Source organism: Dicentrarchus labrax, unplaced genomic scaffold, assembly GCF_905237075.1.
Source record: "Dicentrarchus labrax unplaced genomic scaffold, dlabrax2021, whole genome shotgun sequence".
Taxonomy (NCBI): Eukaryota; Metazoa; Chordata; class Actinopteri; family Moronidae; genus Dicentrarchus; species Dicentrarchus labrax.
The window spans coordinates 36,227,349-36,247,802 of NW_026136719.1; the positions used below are offsets into that span (position 1 = coordinate 36,227,349).

The following is a 20,454-nucleotide window of genomic DNA, read 5'->3' on the forward strand; positions in this document are numbered from 1 at the left end:
ATTAAACACTCTGAGAATGAATCATTAACATCCTGTAGGAGTCAATGCAACTTCAATGTCTTAGTGTCCATTAACTCCTGATAACGAACACTTCGAAGGCCGTTATCGTGCTTATACCACGCTCACGTTTTTTAAACAAAATCTACAAGTTTTAACTCTGTTTCCATGGTTACACCTGAGGTCCTTCCTAACACCTGGAAGAATCATTCCCATCCCATAATGTTCTAATGCAATGGAAACGTTGTTCACTGCTCCAGTAAATAGGACGAACCTTAGAGCTAACGTTATGCTAACAAAATTCAAACTCAGTTAATATAATCTGAGTGTGTGTTTACCAACAACCAGACGGGTCATTGTTTGTTTGTTTGTTTGTTTGTTTTGACCATCAATAGATCATGTGTACTGGCAGTAGCTGAAGTAGCGGACAGTATGTAGGAGGATCGATTATATAAAGTATGAGTGAGTTCACTCTGTCAGATATATTTATCACATACTCATATTTTGTTTTCATTAATTTAGATCAGTAAACAATCAGTTATCAATGGACCCCCAGCAGCCAATCAGAGTCCAGTATTCAGACTGTGGTATAATAATGATTAATAAAGTCATTGTAGTCTCTGTGTTATTATGAGTCCCTCCGTCTGTGTTGTGTGTTAAAGGATTTCAGCAGCTTCCTGATCTCAGTGAGTTTCCTGAAGCAACAGATGTGCGTGTTCCTGCCTTCAGATCGCGGCGGCGGGATTACGAGGAGACGGCCGACATCAAGGCTCAGAAACACCCCCGTGAAATCCACAGACAAAGTGTTACACTCTGTGGAAGAAAGACACAAGTCTGAGCGCCGTGTCGGTCGGAGATCACGCCACCTGCCAGAGGCCTGTGGGCGGCGTCCGTTTAACCAAAGCGCTGACTTTCTTTAACTCAACTGTCCATCTGTTGAGGGCCTATTGTCTGCGGAGTAATGCAGCTGCAGCGACTCCTCCTCCTGCTGTTATTCAAATACTGTTACTAACCACTGATTTATTCATTGGCTTTACACTCCACCCCGACCCACACTCACCCTTTTACTGCTCACAGCTCATCCGCCCCCTTTATTTCTGTCCACTCAGACCTCCCAGCATCCAGCTGTCACTCTCAGGACCACGCAAAAAAACTTTATTAAACATCAGCAAAGAACAAACAGGCTTCATTAGTGGTTGTTTAACACGTCTGACAATGAATCCAAGCAGTATAACAGAAAGTTAGGTCGGATTAAATGACTTTAAAGGTTGTTATATAACATACATTAATTAATAACATTAATATATAACAGATATAATTCAGACAGTCTTAAAGCTTTAAAGAAGATTTTCAAGTCATTAATAAACACCACAAAGCTCAGAGCAACTTTATTTTTGTTTGTTTGTGTCTGTACAGTGTTAATAAAGTTGTGTTTGTACAGTGTTAATAAAGTTGTGTGTTTGTACAGTGTTAATAAAGTTGTGTGTTTGTACAGTGTTAATAAAGTTGTGTGTTTGTACAGTGTTAATAAAGTTGTGTGTCTGTACAGTGATAATAAAGTTGTGTGTTTGTACAGTGATAATAAAGTTGTGTGTTTGTACAGTGTTAATAAAGTTGTGTGTTTGTACAGTGATAATAAAGTTGTGTGTTTGTACAGTGATAATAAAGTTGTGTGTCTGTACAGTGTTAATAAAGTTGTGTGTTTGTACAGTGTTAATAAAGTTGTGTTTGTACAGTGATAATAAAGTTGTGTGTTTGTACAGTGTTAATAAAGTTGTGTGTTTGTACAGTGTTAATAAAGTTGTGTGTTTGTACAGTGTTAATAAAGTTGTGTGTTTGTACAGTGTTAATAAAGTTGTGTGTTTGTACAGTGATAATAAAGTTGTGTGTTTGTACAGTGATAATAAAGTTGTGTGTTTGTACAGTGTTAATAAAGTTGTGTGTTTGTACAGTGATAATAAAGTTGTGTGTTTGTACAGTGATAATAAAGTTGTGTGTCTGTACAGTGTGAATAAAGTTGTGTGTTTGTACAGTGTTAATAAAGTTGTGTTTGTACAGTGATAATAAAGTTGTGTGTTTGTACAGTGTTAATAAAGTTGTGTGTTTGTACAGTGTTAATAAAGTTGTGTGTTTGTACAGTGATAATAAAGTTGTGTGTTTGTACAGTGTTAATAAAGTTGTGTGTTTGTACAGTGTTAATAAAGTTGTGTGTTTGTACAGTGTTAATAAAGTTGTGTTTGTACAGTGATAATAAAGTTGTGTGTTTGTACAGTGTTAATAAAGTTGTGTGTTTGTACAGTGTTAATAAAGTTGTGTTTGTACAGTGTGAATAAAGTTGTGTGTTTGTACAGTGTTAATAAAGTTGTGTGTTTGTACAGTGTTAATAAAGTTGTGTTTGTACAGTGATAATAAAGTTGTGTGTTTGTACAGTGTTAATAAAGTTGTGTGTTTGTACAGTGTTAATAAAGTTGTGTGTTTGTACAGTGTTAATAAAGCTGTGTGTTTGTACAGTGATAATAAAGTTGTGTGTTTGTACAGTGTTAATAAAGTTGTGTGTTTGTACAGTGTTAATAAAGTTGTGTGTTTGTACAGTGTTAATAAAGTTGTGTTTGTACAGTGATAATAAAGTTGTGTGTTTGTACAGTGTTAATAAAGTTGTGTGTTTGTACAGTGTTAATAAAGTTGTGTGTTTGTACAGTGTTAATAAAGTTGTGTGTTTGTACAGTGTTAATAAAGTTGTGTGTTTGTACAGTGTTAATAAAGTTGTGTGTTTGTACAGTGATAATAAAGTTGTGTTTGTACAGTGTTAATAAAGTTGTGTTTGTACAGTGATCAGTGAGCTCTGTGTCACTAACAGTTGAAGATTGATTGACGGGTAAATGTGAGGATGTTATTGGTTGGAATCAGTTAGTTCATGCTGACGTAAACACACGTCACATTTAGTTTTACAGGAAGACACACGATTGGATTCTACATAAAAACATAAATAAATTGATTTATTCGCAGTCTTTGGTTCGATCTAACTGAGGAGATGTTTCAGTTGATCTGACGCTGATTCAGAAAGTTACAGGACAGCGATGATAAACCCGTACCATGTCTTTAATGAGATTAATGGTGCAGTTGTCCTCCAACCTTCAGCCTCCGTAGATCAACCCTTGTTCCTCCGTCTGATTGATCCGGTTCACCTCCTGATGAGGTCTTTACTGCAGAGGGCCGGCGGACATCTTGTCTTCCTGTGTGCGATCTGCTCCCCGCCGCTGGCCCCTTTGTGGCTGATTTCATGGCGTATTCACCTCCTGTGTCCCCGCAGCCTTCAGTCTTTCTGCTGACAGCGGGAGCCTGACAGCCTGTCGTGTTCCTCGCCGCACTATACTAGACAGATACCGCCACTTAACGCCGCCGCCTGAGGGAAATATGGCCTCTTTTATGACGGAGGGTTTAAGTGATGAGTTAGCGTCATCGCCCTGTGAAGCTGTCAGCCGAGGAGCTGCGGCCCGGCCGGGGTCAGACCCGAACCCACGGTGGGAATAACCCGTCGGAGGGGGCGGGGGGGGCAGCCCACCCACAGTCCTTTGCTTTAATTCAAGGCTGATTTTTGTTATGCACCCCCCCCTCGTCCTGCAGGGCAGAACAGTTTTACAAGCCCCCCCCCTGCAGCCTGTTAATAAAGGCTGTGAAGGCAGCAGAATGGGGCTGCTGCTGTAATAAAGTGGCCATTCATCCTCCGCTCCCTCTCAGCGGCTCACTGAGGGAGGGGTGAGGGAGGGGTGTGGGGGCGTTTCGGCTACGCTGCCTGTGTATGGAGAGCTTTAGCTTTAATTGATCCTCAGATTTGTGCATGTGAAGTTTCCTGCACCGTCCTTTGTGGCGGCGGCGGTGGCGGCGTGAGATTATGAGGAGGATGAGAGGCCGCTCTTCTGCTCGAGTGGAGAGTCGGAGCACTCAAAGACTGTTCGGGGCCACAGGGACGGATCTGTTCCCCCGAAACACAAACTGCACATCGACTGCAGATCAGACCGACAGTCAAACGTGATCTCTGCTGTTAGTGCCTCTAAATACCTTCAGTGTTCAGATAGACGTCGTACCGACCCGTCAGAGGGTTTAATATTAGCTGATGTTCACTCAGTGTTCCCGTTTACATGCAGCCGCTGGCGAACACGTATAAAATACAAGAATACAGTCCGAACATCAGATTTCTCCACAAACATAAAAAGACTTTCTCCTGGTTGGTTGCTCCCAATATCGTGCTAACTGACTGAGGCTAAGCTAACAGGTCCCAGGTATACACTGTCTGTGTGTCACCAGTTACAGTTGCTGAGATTTAATTGGACAATCACTGATATTCATTTGTTTGATGGACTTGTTGTCAGCATTAAACATCTTCCGAGCTCGTATTAACGCAGTAAACTGAATCCATACGTTATCTGTAGCCTACAGTAAAAACAATCAATAAATGAATGATTGATATCAGTGATCAGCTGACAGATGAGGAACTGCTGTAGAGGAACTTTAAAGCTCGTGGTTGCAGTCAATCTATCGGGACTGTTCATTATCTTAATTAGGAGTTTGAGGTAAATGTCTTTTTAATTCATTAGTAATATCTTTGTAATTAGTAACTATTAGGCTCATCGGCCGAGGACAACACTGAGGTGGCTTATCAAAAGCAAATTAAACATCATCAACAGACTAATGTGGGTTTGATGGTGCCGCGAACAGAGTCTTAACTAATGACGGCGCTCCGCTCTCGGGCTGAGTGGCCCCATTAAATCACGCCGCCCAACTTAATGTTGGGAGGTGTTAACAGATTGATTCTCCTAATCTGTTCAACTACATCAACAGTCAGCCGCCTCTGTGTGTGCGCGCAATTTCACAGTCCGTAGTCACGCACAGTTAAACTCTGCAGGTTCGGCAGGGGGGCGGCGAGGGAGGCGGCTGGGTGAGGCGAGCTGGTGCCTCTGCTGTCGGGCAGAATGGCAATCTTCAAGTTCATTCGGCGTGATTAAACCGGAGCGGGGACTTTTCTTCCCGGCTAATTATGTGGAAATTACAAAGACAATAAAGCATCTGGTAGTCATTCTTCCTCTTTCACGTTTTCCTCAATATTGTGACAGGCTGATGCATTGTGGGTGAGCCCCCCCCCGCGGCGAGCCGGCTGAGAGCTGAGGTCAGCGGAGAGCAAATAGATGAATTTATAACTTTGCCTTTTCAGGGCGCTGTTCCACCCCAGAGACCGCCACTTATTCTGAGGACACCCAGACCGGCCTGGACCACTGAGACCTCCCCCCTCCTCCCCATCTGGAGGACACAAAGAGGGAGAGCAGGGGAGGAAGACTGAGACCCCCCTCCTCCCTCACCTCCTCCGTCCCCCCAGATTGGCAGGCCACCCCGGTGAAGGCGCCATGTTTTCTAATTCTTGTCAACAATTTCTTACAATGAGCAGGAAGTCGACGGTCTCAGAGCGAACTCAGAAAACAGACTTTAATATTCATTTGTTTCTTTAAACAATATTAAAGTTTGTTTTTCTGTATCTGCAAACACAAAACTAACTTTTAAAATTTCTAGAATGTAGAATATTATTTTAATAGTTGTTAATTTCTTAACTGCTTCCACAAATTCAGCTCACAATAAGCAGGAAGATATTATGCTAACGGACTGACGCCAAAGCTAACAGGTTACTAAGATATTAATTATACAACATTTACTAAAGTTTGTTTTTCTGTATCTGCAAACACAAAACTAACTTTCAAAGTTTTTGAAATTCTCGTTTTCTACAAAGTTGAATATTATTTAGTTTTTAACAAAAACATTGTTGTGAATTTATTTTCTGCTTTTTCAGTTACAATAAGCAGGAAGTCACTCACCAAACCGCCACAATTAAAAAACTGTTCAGGAAACTTGTTAAAGTGAAAAATGCTTAATAATTTCAACTGTAGCTATTTAATTTTCAAACACCCAAATAATTAAGTGTTTGTATTTGAAATAATGAATTATAAAAAAAACTTCTGTCTGTTTTTGATTTCACATTAAAGTGCATTAATGATATAAATATGTAGTTTATTAATAAGTAATGTTTATTTCTTTATTTTGCCACCATTAGAAAATAAAATAATAAAAAGTGGAACTCTGTAGAGACACTTGTCTTATTTTGAAGGAACACAATTAAAACTAGTTGATGCAACCTGTTTTTCTTTCGTTCACACCTCGTCTTCCTCCACCTGCTGTCCGACAGCTCTTCCTCGCCGGCTCTGCCGCCCGCCTTAATTAAATGTGCACTTCATTAATGTAAATTGGGGGGCTTTAATGCCCTTGTTGAAATTCTGAAGAAAGTGCAGTGGCCTCGCGAAATGCTCCGGCATCATTGCAAATTAGATTAGGGACCAAGAAAGGCAGTAAAATTAGAATGATAATGGTTGATATGGCTCCCTGACAGGCATGACTATTCAAGGATCAATGGGATGTTGAATGCTTTGGCGGAGCCCACTTCTCAAAGGCCGGGGGGGACAAACGTCAGCCTACAGATGTGCCTTTTGGAAGCACTTGAAATTAGTTTAATTTGGTAAATGGTAGGGATTTAGAAGCTTTTAGCCCGACTGTAACAAGACAAGAATACATTGAAATGTTTTGCCATTCTTTTATTAGCATAAAACGGGGCCGGGGGCCAATTTGCATTCCCAACAAGTCCATTTTTTTCCCTGCATCAGAGGCTTTTTTCCTCCTCTACGAGATTGCATTTGCATTTTCTGCTCAGAACGAACGCTGTTTTTTAACCCGCCGTAATCCTTTTAAAGGGGAGGGGACGGCTTGATTTTATTCCGGCTAATCTAATCAGAGACACCAATTACAAGCTGATTCTGATTAAAGTCCAATAACTCGTAACGAGGAGACGAACGGTCCTGATGAGACCTCTGTTTGGGGCGAAATGATCGTCTCCGACAAGTTCAGAAGCTAAAATCTGTAAATGTCACATACTTCAAAATAAGAGCGTGTGAGGATGAAGCAGGTTAAACAGACTGCTGCAGTCTGACATCATTGACCCTAATGGCATTGTGGGTAAACAGACGGACCCGGTCCACTTCTGGAAAGAGGAGCGGGAGGGAGGGGGATAATGAAAGCAAAGGTTGAGGAAGTGACTTTTTAATTCTCTGGAAAATCTTCAGTCAATCTTAAGTCAAACAGACAAATAAATAATAAATATATCCAGAAACAGAAACAGATGGAGAACTTTATTAATCTCAAACAGCAAAAAACAACAGGGAACAAATATTCTCCACAATTACTTCTCTTTTTCAATTCATTATTCTACAAAGGAATAAAACAGAAAATTGTCTGAAGAGTAAAAATCTAAAGAAAATGAACTTAAAACAAAGAAATTCTGACATCAAATGTTTCTTATTGTGAGAAAAAAATATAAACTAACAAATATAATTAAAGAAGAAAATCAGATTAAAGATGAAGGCCGATGACCTTTAAAAGACCAGTGTGAGGATTACAGCAGATTACAACCGACTGAATACCTCTCGGTCAGTCTCTCCAGGAAGTTGTGATCAACAATTTAAACCGATCTCCTGAATTCTGCGTGATGATGCGATTTTGTCCGATCAGCGCAAATGTATCCAATTATTGCATTTTTAATGAATAATACAGAAACACTGTTAACACTGCGCACACACACACACACACACACATAAAACCATCACATCGTAATTGTTAAGAAAAGTCGTAACAATCCCCAGAACAGTCAGCGAGATGCTGGAACTATATGAGGAACTGTCGCTCTGTTCCAGTTCGATGTGGTTTTACTCGTTAGCTACTTTATGCTTAGAGCATTTAAACATTTTTATTTACATAGAAAATGTTTAAAGAGAAAAAAGAATATTTGTGGAACTAAAATCTTTGTAGCTGCGTTAAGTATTTATATTGTTTGATTCTGAAGTCATAACGAGTACATTTAATTTCCATGTCCATATTCAAACGTTAGCTAACATTTTATGTTTTCCGTTAGCTTGTCTGTGAATCAGCTTTAAAGTTATTTGTTTTTCTACATAACAAATTTGTTTTTCTTGATTTGAAGTAAAATATGAATAAAATGGACGCAGAGGACGACTTCCTGCTGAAAGTACAAATGATAAAACATCCGGCTCAGACAGTTCGGGTCAAACAGGAGGCGATCTTCACCTGATGCTCTTTTTTAACCAGCGGGGGGGGCAAACTGGCTGCCCCATAATTAATCAGCTTCCACTGTAATTAAGGTGTCCATCAAAAAGGGGCTCCAGGAGGTCAACCTGCAGGAATAATGAGTTCACCTTTAACTGGCTCATCCTGCAAACCTCTGCTGGTTCACCTGGGGTCTCCTTCCAAGTCTGGACACCATCTTTGATTCTGCTTTAATATTTGACAAATAAATAAACTCCTTTCTGAAACAACTCTACAACTATTGGATGGATTGGATTCCTCTAGCGCCATCATCAGGTTTCTAATGTGTTCAGGACTTAATGAAGAAAACCTGCAGAAGTTACAACATTCCCAGAGTTTGTGGACAGTTTGAGTTTCTTTGTAAACAGCCAGTGAACCGGCTGTACAGACGTTAGCCATAACGCCGCAGTCACACGCAGAAGAAGCCACTTCCTTTTGGTTCCTTCCAGTTCAGCCGAGGATTTTAGGGACTGCAGATCTGAAACTAACTAAAAGGAGGTTAAACTGTTTATACTGACTACAGGAGTTCTGCACAGGTTACAGTTTAACATGTAACAGACAGAATCCCTGCTTTATCTGTGTATCAGTTTGATCCTTTTATTATCAGAGAAATGAGCTTTATTGAAAGTGGCTCCTCCTGATTACCTGCTGAGACATGCACACCTGCCGGCTATCAGTCTGGTTCTCTTTGAAGAACCACACAGCCTCAGTCACAGTAACTCGTATCATCTTTACTCTGTGATTGATGGATTTATTGTAAAGCTGCAGTCAGTATTAAACTGCTTGTGTCACATATTTGTTTGTTTCAGTGTATTTCAGTGAGACGAGGTTCTAAAATAAAAATAAAATAAAGTTCATCATTATATATGTGTGCACATCTTTAACATTTACATATCAAGAACTTGATTGTGCTCCATATGAAAGTGAGAAGTGATCTAACAACCAACATCTGAGCTTTAATAAAGTTTCTTTAGGACCCTGAATGTCACATTATCAGATCTTCAGTCCTCGATTATCGTCTCCTAAAGAGTTCACGATCACAATATTTATAGAAACTTCTGTGAAATGAATTACACTCAGCTGTATTTTATTTTTAATTATCCTGATTATTAGATAAGAACAGCTGATAACTCAAATATCCTTTTAAAAAAGAAACCAGCAACCAGAGCGAGGACCCCTAGTGGAGTGGAGGGGCATTACACTGTAATATTTTCTCTTATGTCCAAACTTTGTTAATAGAGTTTTGAAATACTAAAATGCTGGCAGCCACTTCAACCAGCTGCAGGGTTGTTGACCTTTGACCTTTCCCCCAGAATTCACTCATTCAATTCAGCAACATTCAGTAAATTAAAACCTTCTTTTCATTTCCTGTTTGTAACCTTGAGCGATCTCTCCGCTGAACGCTCGCCACTCGCTCTCTGAATGCAGCACCCTTCGCTGATGACGCCCCCCCACACAGATCAATGGTAAAAAGTGGAATTAGTCATTCTAAATCATGCAGCTGTGGTCGAAGAGAGCTCCTCCAAAAATCATTAAACAATCATGTATTCCCATTGATTTATTCTAAATACCTGAGCGGAGAGCAGATTACAGCCGGGAGGAGCCGGCTAATGCAGATGAAGCCGCTGAAGGATGGGGGGTCCTCGGGGAACGCTTTTGTCCTAATCAGAAGGAAACAATACTGCTGCAATTACCAGCCTGAGCAGGTCTATTAAGGCTCCTTCACTTGACATATTTATGTATTTCAGATACTGCCGGCCACATTAAAGCCACTTTATTCAACCACGGTTACATCTGTGCAGTAAACAGCGGATCCACCGGGGACCAGGTGAACTCCTGTTGGTCCTACAGCACAAACTGATCAGTACTGTCCTCCATCGATCAATCGGGCAATTCATTGCTCTCATAGTCGACTAATTCTGATATAAACGGTGAAAATTGTCCAAAATTTGTACTTAAGATAAGGGAAAGCAAATGACTTCAATCAATAATGAAACTAGTTGCTGATTTATTTCCAATCAATCGATCGACTGATTGTTTATCCATTTCCAGTCTTAAAGTCTCCATGAACCAGGAAGCAGTTTTCTTCCTCGTGTTTCCTGTTTCCTGTAACAGGCAGGAGGGAGGAGCTGCTGCGGATATTGATTGGAGTTTGGCAAATTCAAAATGACTGACTTCTGTTGGGTCCAAGAGGCCTTTTTGTTTATCTGATGCACATCTGCACCTTTCATACATTCATCGAGCCGTTTGTGGAAATATTCTCCACTGAGTGTTGAAGCAGGTTGCAGCCTCCAAAAATGTGATTGTTTGACAGAAGAAGAATAATTTCAAACTCTTCAGTATGTCTGCATAAAGAAGCAAATGTTAGATTAACACAAGATGTCTCCAATATTGTTAATCATCCTGTGAGCCACTGGGGGGGGGGGGTCGCACCGCCTTACACAAACAGCACCAAGGATAATATCATGATTTTAGAGATTATCCCCCAAAACCACCAAAGCTATTCATGACAGCGGCTATATAGCTGTAATTTGATTAATTCGTTTATATGTAATAAAATATAGATTAATAGAAAATATCAGTTTCCATTCAGAGGCGAGAATACGACGGAAGCCAGATATCCAAAAGTATAAATTACAAAGATTTAAATAAGTCTCACAAGTTGTTTCTGGTGAGACTTTAAAGCCTTGTAACTTATTCCCCGGGAGGAAATATTAATCAGGGCAGATTAAGCGCTCTGCACATTTGCTTAATGTCTCTGAGGAGATATTTTAAATTACACATCTATAACAAAGCTTTTACATCCGAGCTGCGGTTGGGGGGCTTTAACTCCAATCCTCCGGCAGAAATAATGAGTGAGGCGGCGCGGCGGTGAGAGATTTTGGAGAGATTAAACAGACAGATTTAAGTTTCCACAGTGAAGTGCAGCAGTGAACTGTCAGAAATATCACATCCATCACTGTAACCTGGAAAACCTGGAAGTTTGCACACTAATGCTCCCGTCATGGAAACACCTGGAAACTGATTAAAATGACCAAAAATCCTGGAAATCATCTGTGTTGTCCTTTAAAAGAGATACTCTACCCTAACACGTGTTGAGCTGTAAACTGAATTATACTTAAATTTAACATCAATGCTGCTGTTAATATTCACATTATTACCACATTAATTCAAATCTGGTTGAAAGTGTCTCATTTGGTTTCACAGGAAGACACAATGATTGGATTTTATATAAAAATACTAACTGTTCGTACAGTCTTTGGCACACATTGTTGAATCCAGGTACACTATAACTGAGGATGTGACTGTAAATGTTTTTATCAGGAGTTAATGATCTGGTTTTTAACATTATAAATACTTTAAATGAGAAAAATAACCCTAACCCTAAGCAGGAGGAAGAATTCTGCACATTTATTTGCGACCCAAATACGTTTCGCACCTCAGTCTCTGGGAAGGATTGTTCTAGCAGAGGAATCTTTAGTAAATTGGAACTGTAACTTACAGACCAGATTGTTGTTAGTTTGAGGAAAACTGTAGCAAAGTGTTTTCAGTTGGCCAGAGATGTAGCTGAAAATCAGCCTGTAAGGACCCTGAGACACCTGATGAGCCTGCATCCTTACTAAGGGAGGAATTGTTGTGCAGTTAGATGTGAGGTCTATGTGACTGTGTGATCACGTGCTGTACAGCGATTGGTTGAAGAGGGAGCTCTGATATTGAGCTGTGAGTGTGCGGACGGCGCATTAATTCAGAGCGAGGCTCCGTTCTTCAGCTGAGCAAAGAGTCATTGTAACAGTCCTGTGAGGAGGCGACGTGCTGCTGTTTAAACAGCTGGGAGTCAACACACTCTGTTTAACAGTTCCTGCACATCTTCTCAGGGAAATCTTCTCACAACGTCTTTATTTGGCCCTCGGTGCTCGGATACAGCGACTGTTACAGCTCCACCGCACGGCCATCTTATTAAAAATGAGACTGCAAATGTATTAATTACTTTCATCATCAGTTAGGATTCAGATGGAAAACTGGGTGTCCTGTTAGAGGACGAGAGCAGGACGGGAAAATCAGGTGAGGCGGCTGCAGTTACCACCGATGATGTAACACATTGTGATTGGCTGTACTGAGCATGTGCAGCTCTCCACCTGTATCCAGAAAGACCCAGTGGTATCCAACATCATGGACATGTATCCAGATCTGTTTATCATATCATTATATTATATTTATATTATGTGAAAATAAAAATGTAATTTGAATAAGATCCTCGTCTGTTGGATACGACCGTGTTTTTGTGCATTTATATATATATATATATCAGCTTCTCAGCCATTTTGAATTTAGTGGTGATTTGCTTTGTACTTTAACTTCTCATCCTAAGGAATTGATCACATAGACTTCAAATGTGGCTCTAAAGACCGTCACGATAAAAGGTTGTGAAAATCTTGAGTTTTTGTTGAGTTTGTTGTCCGTGGTGTCGAGCTTAGAGGTTTTGTTAGCTAAAATGCTAACTCAGTTCAGGGTTTCAGAATAAGGGCATGATAACAAAAACTGGAGGTTCAGGGTTTCAAAGACATCTTGGCCCCAAAACTAGAGACTCATTGTCTAAAGATAAGTCACTCAGTGGCATTAACTGGCCTCAGCACCACTGTCAGGAATCTTGGAGTTATCTTTGATCAGGATTTGTCATTTAACCCCACATAAAGCAGACCCTAGGACTCCTCTCATTACGTAATATTAGAAAAATAGACACATACTATCACAGACAGATGCAGAAAACTAATCCATGCATTTGTTACTTCAAGGCTGGATTACGCAACCTTATTATCAGGTTGCCCCAATAAGTCCATTAAAACGCTCCAATTAATTCAGACGCTGCAGCACAGTACTGACAGGAACTAGAAAAAGAGATCACATCTCCCGTACAGCACTCGCATGGCTCCATAAAATGTAGAATTGAATTTAAAATACTCCTCCTCACCTATAAAGCTCTCATGGTCAGGCCCCTCATATCTTAAAGAGCTCATAGTACCCTATTACCCTCTAGAACACTACGTTCTCGAATGCGGGCTACTGTGGTTCCTATAGTCTCTAAAAGTAGAACAGGAGCCAGAGCCTTCAGTTACCAAGCTCCTCCTGTGGAACCGGCTTCCAGTTGTGGTTCGGGAGGCAGACACCCTCACCACTTTCAAGAGTAGGCTAAGACATTCCTCTTGATAAAGCTATAGTTAGGGCGGATCAGGTGAGTCCTGAACCATCCCTTAGTTATCTGCTATAGGCCTAGACTATCGGGGGATTTCCCATGGTGCACTGAGCTACTCTCTCCTCTCTCTCGCACTCATCATGTCCCTTTAATGCATGTTACTAACCCACTTCTTCCCCGGAGTTCTTGGCTTCGTCCAGGTTCTCATGGATCCGGTGGAGCCTCCCCATGGTCCGCTTGACTGCCATTGCCAATACTGTTGTTGCTGTGCACCTGTCTGTCTGTCTGTCGCTCTCTCTCTCTCTCTCTCTCCTCTCTCTCTCTCCCACCCCAACTGGTCGAGACAGACGACCACCCACCTAGAGCCGGAGGATCTGTCCTAGGTTTCTGCCTTTTAACAGGCAGTTTTCCTGCCCTTGTCGCCAAGTGCTGCTCAGGTGGTACTGTTGGGTCTCTGTAATTAATGTTAAAGAGTTCGGTCTAGACCTGCTCTATTTGAAAAGTGTCCTGAGATAACTTCGTAGAATTGGCGCTATACAAATAAAATGAATAATTGAATAATAAAGACATCACAGAGGGTCTAATGAAAGACACCATCCAGCTGCATCATGGGAAACGTAGGATTCAGTGTTTTGATAACTACTTTATGGAAGTGTGGTGATATGAGCTTTGGACTATAAATCTAAAGGTATCTCGAGTCCCGACATTAACCCCGTGTGTCAGATATAAACCTGCTTTAGATGATTGTAGTTCTGAGCGCTGTGTGTTATGTAATCTGGTTCATCATGTTTCCATCAGCTCTCATCTCACAGTTCAACTCTGACAAGCAGCAAGAAAACAAAAAGTCAATTCAACTTTGATGAAATCTGAGTGAAAGAACAAAACAATTTTTATCAACTGAGAGTGTGTGTGTGTGTGCGTGTGTGTGTGTGTGTGTGTGAACAGTATCTCGATATAACGCAGTTATGCTGCAGATCGACTCGCTGAGTGGAGCCGCGGAGCCGGTCGATATTTCTTTAGCACAAACACAGAAAATGAAAGCACTTTTAAAGGCTGAGGCGACTGTTCTGCCACAGCAATCTGCATCGAATGCAGGATTGACTGCTCCAGCGGCTTTAGTATGTGGGTAATCAATGAGGGTAGGGGTTGGGATGTAATGATTAACTCTATATGGGGGTTCCTTAGGCTGCCTGGACGATGACTGGGGACACGCACCGGCCGAGGAAGACAAAAGATCCATACCTACGCATTAGTCACCATTTAACACGTTACAGTATTGCACTGTTTGGTTTGCAGCTTACACTCACTTTCCATAAAGCTGCCCCACTAATATTTACTGTAGGAGGGTTGAAATGTTTCTGTGCCACAATCGTCAAACCTGTCACACTTTGATCAGGCCAAAAATTATTCTGTGCAACCCCGAAACATGGAAGCAACCCGAACGTCTGCTTAAATAACTGAGCCAGGGTGGAGTTCATAGTTTACACCATTGCATAACTCATAATAATACTTAATAAAAAATATAGTTCCTTCAGGACTTACAGCAACATAGATTCCTGTGTCGGTCTTAAATGTGACATTTGATGCCTGTGGAGAGAATAAAGTTGAATATGTCCATGATGTTTGAATTTACTTTATAGAGTGATATCAGGTACTTTAATACTATAAAAGTCTATATTGAAAAATAGATTATTGTAAACTTTGATGATGCCTTTAAACATGTGTTTGGGATGGAAACTGGTTGTCTGTGTCCCGGACCCTGGACTTATCAATATTGTTGGTTATCAAATTCTAAGTCATTACATTTTAGACAAATTTCCAATATCTGTAAAACTTCAGCATCAGGTTATATAATGAAGTGCAAATTATTAATAAAATATAAAAATAAATCTCCTTGGGTTGTCTGTATCATCATCATTAAACTCCTTTCAGACTCGAGCTTTGGTCGGGCCCGAAACATCAGGCCCAAGCCCAACCTTAACCTGAATTCTATGTAAAAAAGAAATAAATTACAATTTAAATAGTTTATTACAAGTTAAAGAAAACTATATATGGTGCGTAGTGGAAATTATTACCAAAACATTAGACCCGACCCGAGCCCAAACCAGGGAAGCAATTAAGAGTTTCTGACCCTGAATTTTTTCTTAAATCAAATAAATAATTTGTTTATTAGGACCTTAAGTGAACTAAATTGTGCATATATGAGTGTAAATAACCAAAACATATAAATAACTAATTCACTCATTAATTACAATTGAGCCGAACCAAGCGGGTCGGGTCCAGTCGGGTTCGGGCTGTGGTACTCAGGTGATTAACGCCTTCAGGATATCCTATAAAACAAACACACATTAACACAACACTGACGCAGTGTGTGAACATCATCAGCTCTCTGACTTCATTCTGACCGTCTGATATATGATGGATTTTATAAATATATTAGCCTGTTGTCAATAATCCAAACCAAATTAAAGTGTAGAGACGGACGGTCAGAAAATGCCAGCAGTGTCTGTGTAATTGGAGCCTGGCGATGGTCCAGCCAGATATAATAATGGCTTTTAATGGCTGCTGATTAATGCACATAATGAAAGGCGATCAATAGCAATAACCCGCAGTGAGTTGACTGGCAGACACGCCGTCCTCCCACCTGCAGCTCGTCAGCACAAAGTGAACCACTGACACATTTTTATTTACACCTCAAACACATCATTTGCCTGCTCAGCCTCATGTTGTTAAATTTCCCCCCTTCTAGCTAAAATGTATTGCCATTTAAACATGACAAAGAGGCCATTGAGGTGGCCATTACAATAATCCATCATGTCTACCAGTGCTTGGATCCAGCCTTGCGGTAAATCCAATCTAAGCAGGGTCAACAGTCTTTTTTCCCCCAGTATGGCTGACTGCTGTGTCTGCTCGGCTGTCATCAGTTAGCTTTTGTCAACACGAGGCCATCAGAGACACATTAATGCTGCACACACACACACACACACACACACACACTGCTGCATATCTTACAGCTCATGTTACACTGAAATACCATCATCTCACATACATGTGTTACACAAGCTGCAAAAGAATCCAACTGTGAAGTAACAAAAGCTGCAGTTCCTCTAACAGCCACTAGAGGCTGGCTCCATCTCTGAGTCCGTCTCCATATTAGAATGCTTATTTATATGTTTATTGTTGGACTGATACTGGAGGACTGATACTGCAGGACAGATACTGGAAGACAGACACTGGAGGACAGATACTGGAGGACAGATACTGGAGGACAGACACTGGAGGACAGATACTGGAGGACAGATACTGGAGGACAGATACTGGAAGACAGACACTGGAGGACAGACACTGGAGGACAGATACTGGAGGACAGACACTGGAGGACTGATACTGGAGGACAGATACTGGAAGACAGACACTGGAGGACAGACACTGGAGGACAGACACTGGAAGACAGACACTGGAGGACAGATACTGGAGGACAGACACTGGAGGACAGATACTGGAAGACAGACACTGGAGGACAGACACTGGAGGACAGATACTGGAAGACAGACACTGGAGGACAGATACTGGAAGACAGACACTGGAGGACAGATACTGGAGGACAGACACTGGAGGACAGATACTGGAAGACAGACACTGGAGGACAGATACTGGAGGACAGATACTGGAAGACAGACACTGGAGGACAGATACTGGAAGACAGACACTGGAGGACTGATGGGATACAAACATTCAGTGAGGATTGTGATGATTCACAGGTTCCAGTTCAACATCAACTTCAGTAACTTTTGTTCACCATTATTTTCTGCAATAATCTGAAATCTGATGGAAGAGTCCCGTTGAAGTTGGGATTTGGATTTGGGAGTGAGAGCGAGTTCTGCTGAACAGTAACTAAAGAAAGACCACGAGGCTCCTGCAGGTGAGAAACTCTGCAGTTGTTGTCTGTGAAGACGCTGATAGAGACTCAGACGGGTTTCCAGCTGCGTTATCTGCTGCCTCTTCTCACCAACCAGTGATTAAGTGTGTGACTCTTTAAACTCTCAGGCCAATCATTACACTGTTATCATCAGCAGCGCTGGCTGTTCCCAGGACAAACTGACACTTTAAGGACCAAAATCTCCAGAGGATTAATGTCCGACACTCCGACAGCTGGTGGGTTTCTCTCCTGAAACCTACAGGTAATTTATTTCTTTGGATTCACATTCATTGTTACTGGGAAACATTCGGGTGCGGTCGCATTATGTGCCAACATGTGCCGATTACACCGGGCGCATGTCAGCTCAAGATTCAGACTGTTCATTGTGAACGTACCAAATCTGAAATCAATCCAATCAGTTCTTTTGGAGAAATTTGTTAAAATACTGCACCACAGTTGCACGGTACATTCAAAATGTCTGACTTCCTGTAGCATTTGGGGTTTAGGTCCAACTTGATATATGACTAACTTGAAATATATATGTGCATAATTTTCCATACATTTTCACCGCTGCTGAATGTCGGCTGTCTTTCATATCTTTTTGTTTAAGTTTAAACTCTCAAAAATTGAATTTATTTCTATAAATAATATTTGGAGCAATTCCAATACAGCAGTTGCTGCTCAGGTCTTGATAATGAAAATGAATGAGCTATAAGAAAAATAGAGAAGGTAAAATAAAATTTAAAAACCACCAAATAAAAATAAAGACCACAGAGAAATAATTTAATTTAATATCTTAAACAGCTTTGCAGAATGCAATCACTGAGAGACTAGCTGACACTAACGTTACACTACCAGAGCGTTATCAGTCCCTCCAGGATTTCGCAGCAGCTTTTTAAAAAGGTTGCGATGCATGTTGTGATGTTTGTCTGCATTTTTTTTCAAGTGCTTTTAAACTGTGAGATCAGTGGCGTCCAGTTTCTCTATAGGTCAGACATGTAGTGCCATATAGTGAATTTCCTCCGATGTCAGATGATGTGCTGGTTGTTAATCCACAGTTTAAAGGTTGGAGGGAATTAAACCAAGTGTCACAGTGAACCATGGAGTTGTGTTTCTGTCTGTTTTAAGGCTCCTGACGGCCGGGGAACCGTTACAACCGTTGAGATGCTTCCACGGAGAGCTTTGAGGAGTTTTCTTGACTGGATGACAGAGAGAAGGAGTGAGCAGGACAGGTTCATCTATTTGGAGATGGACAGAGCTCCCACGCTGGGGCAAACAGTCTATAACAGAATGTAAATGAAGTTGCCTGTGCCAACAAACCAGTACTTTCTCTCTATCATGAATAAATATTAGTGGTTCTCAGTCTCCGGGCCGGCCTGCTTGTTCTCCCACAAAGCCTTGTGTGTGGCGTCACATTCCTCGCTTCCTGTTGCTACACCGAGCGTCTTCATCGTCCTCGGTGCTGGAAACATGGAGGGAGGGGAAGGCCGGCTTGTTATCAAAGAGCCGGTTGGATGGTAAACACAAAGTCATTAACCTGCGACCCGGCTGGACGGGGGAGGCAGGGGGGAGGAGCGCTGGGACTGTTTGGAGAGCAGATTCCCTCGAGTCTCTGGGAGGTGTCAGGAGGAGATGGCCTCATCAAATTGGCTTTACCATCAGAATGATACTGAAGCTGGTTAACCCGGATAAATCTCCATGTTTGTGACGTCCTCTGGAGGCTGCAGGAGGAGGAAGAGCAGCTGATCAGAGAGAGGGTTCATCTTAGAGGATCGCACAATGATTCACATAAAAGACACATTTCTCATCTGCTAGCATCAGATCAGAGTCCTAACGTTACATCTGAGAGTTCAGTTTCAGTGTTTGGGTGATTTTATCTTACAAAGCGTATTAGGTTGTTAAATCCAGAGACTAGCTAACGTTAGTGCAGTAGGGGACAAATAACACTCTTCAGATAAACATCATTTTAAAAGATACATTTACAGAAAAAAAAGACTTTTCAGACTCAGGTGACATTTGGATAAATGTGGAATGATTTCAGAATAATTTGACTTTGAATGGAAGCATTGTCCCTTTCCACCTGCCAGGATTTTAGAGGCTTTTTTTGGACCATTGCAACCTAAAGCTTTTCTCAAAGATTGAAATGATTCATAAATTGGATTTGTTTTGGCAATGAAATTGCAGAGAAAGTGAAAACTCTGCGTCTGCATCTTCACAGCTGGAAACAAGGAAGTGAATTTGGTGACATCAACGGTTATACAGGAAACTATAATTGGGCCAATTTTTGGAAAAGTTGCGGTTGTTGAATATTTAATCTTTTATTTGATGAATTGGGAGTGAAAATGGACAAATGAATTTATTCACTCAGTCTGTTTCTGCTTTTATCCACAACAGGAAACATTTATTTCGTTATATTTCAGGTTTTATTTTCCACTCAGGTTAATTCATGAGCCGATTGAAAATGTGCATAACAACGGACAAAAAGTGTCTGAAATGGTGCTGACACTTGTAGGAAGACGAGGGCGGGAACGGGGACAGAGCTGCTGATCTGCAGCAGAAAGTTGGAGCGGCGGCGTGTGAAGAGTTGATTTGAACGGCGTCTCTGGTGACAGACTGCTGTCTCCTCGGCGGTGAGCTTTAAATGGTTTCTCTGTCAGGGAGAATGGAGGGGATAAACTGCACTCTCCAATCCCCAGACCCATTTAGGGAGCAGATGAAAAGGTAGACGGACAGGCTATACATGTTCCTCCACTTTTATTCAGCGCCGGCCGGCTGATAAACAAAACAGCAAATATCCACTGCATTTTTTGACAGCCACTTTTCACCTGCCACTCCACATAAAGACGCTGCCGCCGCCGCCGCCTCCCGCTCCTCCTCGCTCCCTACGTCGCTGTCCATCACAGCTGGGCCTCCCCGATCCGACAGCACATTCATTCAAATCAGCAGCTGAAAATCATTACAGCATTATGGGAACAGTAGTCATTATTTAGAACATGATTAAATGTTTCCGTGTCTATTGACTGGAGCCGCTGTGATTTATGCATTTGTTTAGTCAATAGTGTAGTTGAAATGATGTCATTAATTATGTATGGAGAGTCCAGGAGCCTCCTCCTCCTCCTCCTCCTCCTCCTGACAGATGTAAGAGCAGGAATCA

General features: G+C 41.4%; 2 protein-coding genes across 2 annotated transcripts in view; both read left to right on the top strand.

The window, feature by feature from the left end:
- The window catches only part of LOC127351460 (uncharacterized), a 52,619-nt gene extending 49,796 nt beyond the window's left edge, over positions 1-2,823 (top strand). The window contains exons 2-5 of the mRNA XM_051379008.1: positions 660-766; positions 1,450-1,667; positions 1,720-1,989; positions 2,387-2,823. Coding sequence (XP_051234968.1) covers positions 660-766; positions 1,450-1,667; positions 1,720-1,989; positions 2,387-2,807 — 1,016 coding nt within the window. The 3' untranslated portion in view covers positions 2,808-2,823. The remainder of the gene's footprint in view (positions 1-659; positions 767-1,449; positions 1,668-1,719; positions 1,990-2,386) is intronic.
- rpl17 (ribosomal protein L17) overlaps positions 1-20,454 on the top strand; it is a 60,271-nt gene that overhangs the window by 4,232 nt on the left and 35,585 nt on the right. The window lies entirely within an intron of this gene.